Below are 12224 nucleotides of genomic sequence, written 5' to 3'. Positions count from 1 at the left end.
AAAAATAGTCAAATGTGTAGTGAGAGGCAAATCACATATAAAAAGAGAAAGACAATGTTAATAAATTCAGGGAAAATGTTCAGACTTTCTAGTACTAAGAAAGAAAGGAAAGAAAATAACAAATGGATTAGTTACTCTTAACAAACTGCACAGATTTAAAAAAAAAAAAGAAAACAGGCAGTGTTGACTCCATGAAACCTAAACTGGACATTAGGTTTTTTTTTTTTTCTTAAAGATTTATTTATTATGCATACAAGAACTGGGGCATGGGCCAGAGATGCCAGGTGTGAGATGATTGACCAGAGACAGAGTAGGGAGCAGAACAGGTGGATCTACTGACATACACTGTGCAGGGGAGCAGCGGGTGAGACAGGAGAGGTCTGTGTGCCATGTGAGTTTGTTCCTTGGCCAGGGATTGAACTCATGCTGCAGAGGCTGGCCTAGCTTGATCGCACTGAGATTTTAACCCCTGTGCCACCAGGGACATCAGTTTTTCTCGTGAATCATTTGACAATATACATTAAAAATCTAAATAAATTTACATGTATTTAATAAATGTTTAATAAATCTATTTCTAGAAAGGTATCCTATGTAAAAGTCCCTTTATATACAAAAAAAACATTTGTAATGTGTTTTTGAAGATTTATTTTTAAGAATTGCATTCAAATTTGATTGGGTTTGTCTTTCATTATTGATTCACTTGGATTTTGTTACATTTATCAATCATATTTATAGAAGACTGTCACAGATACGTAATATTGGATTCCTATTAGGCAACATAAAATTCTTCTGCATTTATTCATATTCATATCTTGTTATAGGTAGCACAGTGGATCCTGTACAGTTTTTTTTTTCAAAGGTTTACCTCTCCATAGTTTACACTTTAGTTGGATGCTGTGAATTGTGTTTTTTTTTATATTTACACTTTAGGAAATTCACTGATTTTTTTGTTCAAAAAACAATGTGCCATTTTTTTGTTTTCAATTTTAAAAGTTACATTTATTGATTGACTTGACTTTTCCAGATAATCATACAGTCATTTATAAATAACTCTTGCTCGATTTTTTTTACCTAATTATTTTTATGTAAAAATTCCAGTAGCTATTTAATATATGTTAAGGAAGTAGTCTTCACATTTGGTTATGGCAAGAATGGACACTAAATTTTATTGTATGAATTTTTTAGTACTTACTGAGATAATATATTTCTCTTTCTGGAAAATCAAGATGATAAAAAGACATTAATTTCAAAGTAATCAATTATGCTTGTCTTTTGAGGTTAAATCTACTTCTTGGGTGATATTTTTCTTATTATATGCATCTTAATTTGATTTCCTAAATATATTATTAAGGATTTGATACTAGGGTATTGCTAACCTTATAAAAACTGAGATACTTATAGACCTCTGAAACCATGAAGAGTTTATGTAGCACAGGTTGTGTTATTTAATGTTTGGTGAATATGAAATCATTTCTTTCCATGAAAACATTTAGGCCTAATGACTTTAGGAGATATTTCTTTATAATTTCTTAAATTCTTATATATTTATTAGGTTTCTTTAGATTTCCCCTCTTCTTGAGTTAGATGTAGTCATATATATTTTCCAGAAAACTGTATTAATAATCACATAGATAATTGTGCTTCATATTTTGTTGAAGTCTATTTTAATATTTGTTTCTCTGATTATAGTTAATACCAGTAGGTTGTTTTTTATCTTTATATCTTAATTAGTTTTGCCAACAGTTTGTTGGTCTTTAAAAGAACCACCTTATTATGGATTTATACATTCATTTTACTTTTTTATTTCAATTTTGCATTTCATTAATTTTGTTTTGTTAACTTAAGAATTCCTTCCTCTTGTTTTTCTTATGGTTATCTTATTCTTGTTCTTTTATCATTATTTGATGTTTAGTTGATTTTTGTTCATACTTCTTAATAATAAAAACAAAGGTTTGAATTTTCCTTAGAGCAACTTCATTCCCATATATTTTGATGTGTGGTGGTGTATTATTAATAGTCTATGATTAGATTTTGATTTATTCTTGGGTTTTACATTTATGAGAAGTTTTCTTAGTTTCTCAGTTATCTAATATTTGTCCTCTTGTGTTGATTTCAAATTTTATTACACAGTGCTCAGAGTTATCAGGCTATAAAAACAGTTTTACATTTTTACAATTCAGTTTTCTTTTCTAAATAAAAGATGATTAGTTTCTCAAAAAAATCATGATCTTCGAAAATATATTTTATCTATCAAGTGCTATGGACTGAATTGCGTTAACCCCCTCCCCCATTCATATTTTGAAGCACTAACCCTTAAAGTGATAGTTTTAGAGATGGAGCCTTAGAGAGAGCTAGTTTTAGATGAGATCTTGAGGGTAGGGCCCTCATGGTGAGATTAGTGTCCTTGTAGGAAGAGACAGCAAAGAGATATTTCTCTCTCTCTCTCTCTTGCTCTCTCTCTCTTTGTCTCTCTCTCTCTCTCTGTGTCTCTCTGTTCTTTCTGTCACTCTCTCTCTCTCTGTCTCCATTCCCCTCTCTGTCTCTGAAGCATCCGGATCAGCCAGCACATTGATCTTGGAGTTCCTAGCCTCCAAAACTATAAGAATGTATATTTTGATTATTTAAGCCAGCAAGTGTGTAGCATTTTGTTGTGGCAGCCTGAACAGACTAAGACTTCACATTTATTGATTAAATTTATTTTTTTTTGCATTATAAGATTCCTATTTTTACTTTATCTGCAAATATAATGTGTATTTTTAAATTCCTATATTTTGAAAATACCATTCAAGGAAAGTGAAGTAGAGAGAAACAGAAATCTAGAATACTGAAGGTTTGTAGTCAAGATGACTTTAAAAACTTCCCCCAAAGTTCAGTTGTAAACTGGAAGTATTCCTGGACTAGTTTGAGTTAGACAGCTAAAATATAATTGAACTACATGTTTTCTATTAACAAGTATTAATATAGCTTGCATGGGAAGGTGACTTGAATTAAGATTCTGAAGATGCTTGCTTGTTGATAAACAACAAGAGAGACTCCAGATGACAGTGTCCATGGGGAAATGGAAATGTGTATAAAGTTAGGGATTTTAGAGGCTCTTAGAAGACCCAGGTAGGCTCATCTAGATTAGAAAAACTGGGATAATGGGTTCATCAGCATGATAGGAGAGAAAAGGAAAACATTAAAGGTAGTTGGATAACCATAAGCTTAAAATCTATATATATAACAGATATTCATAAGAATGTCAAAGAACAGGCGGTAAACATACTGAGTTAGAATAAACAATAGCATCCATTTTTTTGTTTTCCCTCTCTTTTTCTACAAAAAGAATCATTCATCACACTAAATAGTTTTTTGCAATTGCCATAGCCTTACTAGCATAATTACTTTTATTTTTGTATGTCCCATACTAACTATCGCTCATGTATGTCTGAACTGGATTATATAATTGTTTTGTATAGTGAAGACTACAGTTTTAACTGGAAGCTGGTAATATGGGAAGGACCAAGAATGAAATGGGCTTTGTTTTTCTGGTAATCAAAGAGTCTGGAAGAAATAGCTCAACTTTGGAATAAGGTGGGGATGTGTCAATATGGTTATTTAAAAAATTAATGACAGGACAAGACCACCCAGTATGAAATAGTAAAGACTTAAAACTAAATGTGTCTAACTGAGTGATGTGGGCCTGAACTGTGGGCCTGAACTTATCTTGCCATATATAGTTTGTACCCTGGGATTCTCTAGCACTTGAAGAAAATGAAAACTTTCCAGTGTCTTACAACCTGTGCCAAATTGTGGAAATATATGTGATGGAAGGGCAAGTGCAATAAAAGTATAGCAGGAAAAGAATGTGTTCACCTCAGGGATAACCACAAAGCATCCCATGTTAATTATGATAATTATGAATTATATTTTTGCATTTAAAAGTTTATCACAAAGGTTCTAAACTAAATTTGCATCTCCTATTAATTCAGTGATCAACTGATAAATTTAACAAATGTTTATGTGCCAACACTGTACTAGACATTGGAGAAATAGAGTAGGATAAAATATGTTCTCCTTCTTCAGAACTGGCATACACAATTACACTAAATGTGATCAAGTTTGGAAACACATAATTATAATATAGTGTGGTCAGGTTTGCAGAGAGAGTGGGAGGCCACACAGCTAGCTAGATAAAGACATGAATTCTGGCATGATAAAGACTAAAATTCTGATTTCTTGATTCTTAGCCAACTATTTCTACTGCTGCAATATTTTTTTTGTCACAAAATATTAAATGTGAACAAATGAAAATAAATGCAGTTTCATCATAGATTTATTTGAAAATCACCAAACCTGGACGCAGCTGGATCAGCACTTCTGCTGGTGTCACCTGGGTGTTAATTTCATTTTCACTTGGTATTACACGCACAGATGGATATTCTATTGAATCAGTTGAGCAGCCTTTGCTTATTAAATTGGAAATAATATCACAACGTTCACTGCTTGATCCACCTGAAATGAAATCCTGTTTAAAAGAAGGAAAATCACTGACATTTTTAGTACATATCATCTCAGTTCTAACCAAAGAAAACCACATGACAAATACTACAAAGGAGCCATCCCCTAATATTGCACAAATTATGCTACTATTCCAAAAGCTGCACGTTTCCAATAAGAATATTGGCATATTTGTCTTATGTAAAGCTTATATTTCTAAATCTTTTGTAAAGAAGAAAATGAATATTAAAGAGGAAAGTTAAGCCAAGTTCTTTATTTTTTTTTTAAGCCAAGTACTTTAAATATTGTTAACTGGTCATTGTAAAATTATAGCAGTTTAATTCTTTCTAAATATTTTACTTTGGAAAGACTGCTCCCAAAGAAAATTTTGCCAACATAGACCATTCACTGGTTCCAAATAGAAGTCTCAATTCTCAAAGGACCCCATTGGTATGTTTATTATATACTATTATGTTTGGAATATGAGCGCAAATCCTTAGAAGTCACATGCCTACTTAAATACTTTAAATTCATAAAAGAATGATGAATTGGAAACCTATATTCTTAGACTATAAAATCCAATTTTTATATATACAACAGGCTGCAAATAATTCAGTAAGCCAAAGAAGATGCTCATAATGAGGTTGAGATTTAATACTGCAATTCAAATTCTCCTGATTTTATAATTGAATCTACAACTTTAATTACCACTGAGCAATGGCTAGTTGATGGTTATCCAATAGCCATCCAGTAAACTTGGAATTAGTGGAGCAAGCATAAGTTTAATTTACAACTGAAAAAATAATGATGTTTTTAGTTTTCATGTAACCATTCAGTTTTTTTCCTAAGATCAGGAAATGCATTAAAATGTATAGAAATATGTTATATAATATGTAGTATTGGCCTGAATTATTTGGGATATTTATTTACGTATTAGCTGGATATTTACTCATTTATCTTCCTGGAAGTGGTTATTTTGATCTGGTATTCAGCCATAACTCCTTTAGTTCAACTGATTCATAGAACTGCATTATAATCAGTCATTAAAAGAATGTTGATTAAATACTCAGGGACAATTGTTTGTTAAGTGCTTAGGATATAGAATGGAATGATACAGAGTCCCTGCCATCATAAAGTCAGCAGATTATCAGTGAGTTCAGTTAGTCATTAAGTAAGTAAATGTAACTAAAGGAAGATGAATTAAAATGTGATTTTCGGGCCTCCCCGGTGGCGCAGCGGTTGAGCGCTGGGTTGCGAAGCTGCCCGCAGCCTCTGCAGCGCCGGTTCAATCCCTGGCTGCTCCCCGGCCACCTGAGGAGGGTCCCACATGGCTTGCAGACCTCTCCTGTCGCCCGCTGCTCCCCTCAGCAGTGTACTTTGGTCCTTCTGCCTGCTCTGCTCCCTGCTCTGGCTCTGGTGAATTCTCTCACCCTCCCGCACTTCTGACTGTACCCAGTGCTTGTATAAATAAATAAATAAATCTTTAAAAAAAAATGTGATTTTCATTAGGTTTTGGGGATTGGCATTAGACTTAGGGGAAGCACAGAATGCCATCAGCTTATGGTGACTGGAGGTTATCAAGTCTTGCATTAGTTGGCTATGAGAGTAGGGACATTGCCACTAACACTGGTGAGTAATTAGATAATTGGTGGTAGGCCATAGGAAAACATTCAAAGAAGCATTTTCATTTAATTCTTCTTTCAGTTTAGAATAGTGGTTGGGAAACGAGAGGGCATGAGACAAATGCTGCTAGCCCATGGTCTGTTTTGTGTGATTTGAATCTTAAAATTCTTTGCACATTTTTAAAGGATTATAAAACAATACAAAAGATGAATGTATGACAGTGACAGTGTGTGGCCCACAAAGCCTAAAGTCATACTCTATAGTCCTTTACAGTACTGACCCTGAATTCGAATGTGGATCCTACTTGTAATATAACTGTAGTTAAAAGATAAAGTCCTTTCCAATCAACAATTTCAGGTGTCTTTTGCTAAATAACCTCATGTGAAGTGGAAAATTGTGTTTAATTTGCCATTGACCATATACCTATATTTTAGCCAGAACTTTTAAAATGTTCAAAGCCTTAATTTCTTATACCAAAATTTATTTATTGATAAAATTTGGAGGTATTGAACTTAAGATGTAGTTTATGAATGACTTGGGGTTCCTCAGAGAAAAGGGACAGACAACTATTATATGTGTCACTTTTCTTCAGAAAGCTTCAGTCTAGGTGGAGGCATCCCACTGGTCCTGGAGCCACATGTGGTAAGCCCAGATGAAGGGCTCATTCATTTTACAAATATAAAAACCCCAACATGCCACATCAGGAGAGAAAATGAAGTACAAACTCTGATTTTCCTCTTTCTGTCTGGGATTTTGTGATTTGAATGTACAGAAGGGAGTGTGGTTAAATCATTGCAACTATACATCAAGCCATGCCATTTGACCTTTAAATGTCAAATCTTTTTTGCTGAAATAAGCTTCTGTCTCAATTATTTTGCAATGTCTGAATCAGCATGGCTGTTTTTACTCCAGTGTAAAAACTAAGTTATAAAAACATTGCCAATTTGACAATTAGGTTTGAAAAGGGAAGAAAAAGACCGTGGCATCAAAATAAAGAATGGAATGCTACCCCTACCCACTGTGGCCTACTTTCCACTTTGTAGAAAAGGAAAGAATTTGAAACCACACCCTTTTAATTTTTGATGTTTAGTGTCATTGTAATTTCTCCTAATTCTTTTGTTTCACTTTTTCTACAAGAAATATGTGAAAAAAATCAGACTTTTACTATCTGCATCTAAAACCCATTTGAAAGTCAGAAGGAGAGAAATGGATACCAGATGGTGTCACATGTAAGTATAGAGAAACTAAACAAAGGGACAGATAAATTAAAAAAATTACCCTTGAAAACTGATTATAGAATCCAGAAATCCAGAGGGGGAAAGGTAGAAGAGGAGTGAGAATAAAGTTGGGAGGGAGCACAATAGATTAAGGTGGAGGGCTATGATGCTTTGGTGGAGGGTGCACTATGGTAATAATACTTGAAGGGGAGGGAGATCCTATACTCCTAAATACAAACAATAATGTAAACCAACTTTACCTCAATGAAAATGAATGAATGAATGAAACAAACAAACCTATTTGAGAATGAAAGCCTGGCTTGAAGTTACCTGGTTGGTTTTTCATAAGCTTTTACTTTTGCCCATTTAATATAATAATCTGGGGATATAAATTTTAGAAAGTTTTACTACTTATTTTTGAGTTTTCCTGACTATCAGTCTGCACAGAAATGAAATAATTCTTTCACCTTTTGACAGTGAATGCCCTTTACATAGTATTTCAGTATAATTATGTTCCAAGGTTGTCCCCTAAACTTTTTGCTGTGCAATCAACATCCTGTATCTACCAAACCAGGCAGGAGATGAGAAATCTTTCAAACATGTCAAATCTTTCACATGTTTAAAGGAACAGGTGGCATTAAACTAGGCAATATTGAAAAGATTCTGTCTATTGAAATATTTTCCGATTACTTGTGTGTAGTGTGGAGGGACAGTGGAGGAAAAATATATGGACAGGCAGATTAACATGCTATACAAGAATGTAAGCAAATTAAATACACTCTGTTTCAATTTCCTAGTGATCTTTTACTTTTGACCAGCTTTGAAAATTATATAAACCAGGCTTAATTTGTTACTGTTTATCTGTTATAATCATGAACAGAGAAAAACTGCCCTTTGCTTCACTGTCTCTCCACCCTTGCTGTTGAGAAATAAAAGATATAAGTTGCATGTGTGCCTAATGGTGGACGCTTTTTCAAATTTAGCATTACAGCCTCCCTTGAGGATATCAAGTCAGCCTTTAGGGAGTGGATAGCTCCTTTTAATGATGTGACAATGGCTGGGTCCGGATACTGTTTGGGTCTCTTGAGGTTATATTCTTAATTCAGGCAATCCCCTCAGTTTCCTGAGCCTGAATCAGTTGCTCTGGAGTCTTACCCAATTACTTTTTTTTTTTTTGTGGGACCCTCGCCGGTGGCCAGGGATTGAACTGGTGCTGCAGAGGCTGTGGGCAGCCTCCCAACCCAGCGCTCAACATCTGCGCCACCAGGGGAGGCCCCTTACCCAAGTTCTTAAAGTAACAACTCCCACTTCTTAAGCAGTGCCTGTGTTCCAAATGTTTCTCACATACTGCTTCATTTAAAATTCACAATAATGTGTCATAGATACAATTATTATTTTCACTTCAGAACTAGAGAACATTGAGATCAGAGTGCTTAGGTTATTGTGTCCAAGTTTATACAGTTAGAAACTGATGGAACTAGGATATCGATCCAAGTTGATCTCACTTTAGAGCCTCCTTTTTTAACACACAAACTAGATGATCCTCTACTACACAGACTATTTGGGGACATGAATAGCCAAATGATATCTGAAAGTTTTCCAAGATCCCCTTCTGAAGGATTTGACCAGCAGCAGACAGAAGTTTGCCTCTTCTTCTCTGGCAGCCATCCCTCCTTTTCCCCTTGGCTTATCTCCTCCCATTTGGCCACCCAGTCCTCTGAAAAATCAAAAACCCTCCTTCTGACATAGTTCTGACATTGTTACTCCCATAACTGTGATTCTCCAGATTTTTAGTGCCAGTAAAATATGAAATGGAGGACTCTCTCTGGAACCTAACAGTCTATATGGCTGGCATGTTATTTTGACTAACAGCAGTGTTTACCATCTTTTGAAAGTTTCTCTAAACTATACTCACAGTGTTGTCACAACTAATATCAAGTTGGCATAAATATCATGGATTTAAGAATCTTCCTTGGTGATGTGGTGTAAATCTAAAATGGAGTATTTGTTTAGGGTCTGGAAATATCAAGCCAGGAAACATCCCTGACAGAGAAAAATCATAGAAGTAAACTCAAAAATTAAATTTTCAGGGATAAAGAAAAGAGGCACAGAGAATGGAATTCTGTCTGGTCTTTTGGCTCATGGGAAGTAATGGGATTGATCCTAGAAACTCTGAAACTGTCCTATGACATTTTCTGGTTCCTTGTTTTCTGACAAAAGCTGGATTTCTTTTTATGTCAAGTAAAGGCCAACAAAGAACTATTTGTTCCAATTCCCAGGAGGAACGTAAATAAATATAAAATTACCTAGGCAATTTCATTAAAAAAAAAAAACAACAAAATTAGCAGATGGTATCTTAATTAAAACTTATTATATGCAAGTACTTTTCATTGAAGATTATCAATAAAAGAAGAACCTCAAAATACAACTTTGGAGCCACGAAGGAGTACATTATAATAATTTTACTAAGATATTTGTTATTAGGGTTTGTTACTCTTGGTAGAATACAGAAACACCAATTTTGAACAATAAGCATTTTTCTGAATTAATCTCCACTCCACAGAAATTAAATGTACACCACATCTCATGAATAGGGTCACATGTCAAAAGAAAAGCACCCCATTTTTTTTAATAAGCAACCAAGAATTGATATACAATGTTATGAAATGAAGTAAATCACTTATCTTTAAGTATTTAAAATAAAAGCAAATGAAACAGGCTAATAAATTAGTTTGCTTTTCTTTACTAAGCAAGTACAAAACAGTGATCCAACTTGGATATATAACCTAACACCCCAAGCTGCAGCAAGAATTTCACACCAAAGCCTACTGACCTATCAAGAGTTACTGTGTTTGCCAATTCTCTGTATAGAACAGATGGAAAACATAAAATGGTTTGCACTTCATTTCAAAATTACCATAATTTTCCTACTAAAATGTTATACTTTTTATATTTAGCCAGATATGCTGTTTCCAAGCATAAAACCAATGAAAATTTTCCTGATGTTCAGCAGTATCTTTCTTTTTCCTGATGTACCTTCAAGGCACAGAATATTAGGGCGATGAAATCATGCTAGAGAAGGTAAACTGTGAGGAAAAGTAGGAAATGCAAAAACAATTAAAAAAGGGAAAGGCATACCTCTTGGGCACACCATCCACATTCTGGACCCAGAGCAAGGCACTTGGCACAGGACACAGCGTTGGAAGATGCACATCTATTGTCTTCTGCAGTGAGAGATAAAATGCAGCACTATGGTTTAGTCTTGTATTGGGACATTTATGCAGTTATTAACCAAAATGTATTCTAAAACTGAAGAAAGCCTATCAGTAGTTTTAAGGACATGACACCAAAGATATATAACTTGTTTGGGAAGCATTAACTTGCTCACTGTAATTAACAGATATAGTATTGCCTGTACAGTTCTATTTGGCTTTATAAAATCATGGGAAAGTGAATTAAAATATGATTTTCATTAGGTTTTGGGGGTTGGCTTGAATTCTGCTCAAAAGTAGAGGATCCTCCAAATATTTGTGTGCTTTCATTTCACTGTATTTCATATTACCTGAACCATGGAGGCGTTTTTGGACCTAGAGATTTTCCAGTAGAAATACTTATTCTTAAAGACCTTAATGACAACATGGAAACCCACATTGAATAATAGTGGATGAAAATGCTTAAAAATGACATTGATAGACATGTAGAGTAATTAACTTGGGAGCTCTATGTTAATAAGATTATTGTGTTAATATTATTTTGTCATAATATATAATGACATGATTCAGGATTTTAGAATTAATGTAGTTAAAGTGAATGGTTTTAGTTAACCCAATTTCATTTCTCTGATTTCATCACTTTAAAGTGACCGACTCACTCTTCCATAGATTAAACTCTTGACTGTGACATTTGAATAACATAGTTGTGCCTGCAAACTACCTTCAGCCCTCTATCTACTAACTCTTCTATCATTAAAAAGAGGCTCATCATTATAGACTTAAACACATAAAATGTAATAAAATGAGTCTAATTATTTTACAGTGAGTTTTCAGTCACATGCTTTCTGTAGTTCATCCTTTATGAAATGTTCCCAAAACACTGGAAATCACAGCATTTTATACCCTTCTCATTCACAGGCACACAGGATATCACATAGATTTCCTGGCTGTAAGCAGCCATCAGAGAAGATTAGATTCCATATATATATATATATATATATATATGGAAACAATGAAATACAGTGTGATGAGCACTACAAGAGAGCTGTTATGAAGGCACTATAGAAACATGGTGAGGAGCTTCTTACTCTGTTTCAGAGGGAAGAGATGGCAAGGGCAGGGAATGAGGACAGTTTTAAGGATGGCTCCCCAGAGGCAATGATATCTGGTATGGCGCTTTATGATCTGCCTCATCTAATTGGTTTCTCTTTCTTTCTCTCATCTTTCCCCAACATTGTAAAATGCAGAGTTTTTTTAAAATGACTGGGGGGGCCATAGAGTGGGTGTTGTCAGTGGGAAGAGAAGGTGAGCTACTGGTACACACCAGTAAACAAAGCAGAGGGGTATCACTTGGGATGTTTATGTACACTTCTCCTTGTATTTCCCCAGATTCCCAAAGCATCCTTCCCTAAAACCCCTTCTGTGCTCTTATCTCCCCTCCCTGCTTTGTCCCTCTGCAGCACTCTTTTTCCTGATCTTTATATCAACTTTTAAAATGCATTGTCCAAAACTTTTTCACTGATCTAGATGCACTGGCCTGGAATTTTCTTCACTGATCTACAGTTTCAAGGACTAAAAATAACTAATGTTTTCAGCTCCCTTTACTACCAATGTGGTCACCTAATGAGGAAGACTTCATAGCCTAAAAACCTTCCATCTGGCTTACCCTGCAAAACTATAAAACCTCCTTGTT

General features: G+C 34.6%; 1 protein-coding gene across 1 annotated transcript in view; it reads right to left on the bottom strand.

Annotated features, from left to right (window-relative positions):
- The window catches only part of ITGB8 (integrin subunit beta 8), a gene marked incomplete at both ends in the record, with an annotated part of 80944 nt that overhangs the window by 38558 nt on the left and 30162 nt on the right, over nt 1-12224 (bottom strand). The window contains 2 exons of the mRNA XM_084229767.1: nt 4336-4507; nt 10458-10543. Coding sequence (XP_084085893.1) covers nt 4336-4507; nt 10458-10543 — 258 coding nt within the window. The remainder of the gene's footprint in view (nt 1-4335; nt 4508-10457; nt 10544-12224) is intronic.

Source organism: Talpa europaea (genome assembly GCF_964194135.1).
Source record: "Talpa europaea genome assembly, chromosome: 3".
NCBI lineage: Eukaryota > Metazoa > Chordata > Mammalia > Eulipotyphla > Talpidae > Talpa > Talpa europaea.
The sequence above is the reverse complement of the archived record's forward strand: the minus strand, read 5'-3'. Positions and strand labels throughout refer to the sequence as shown.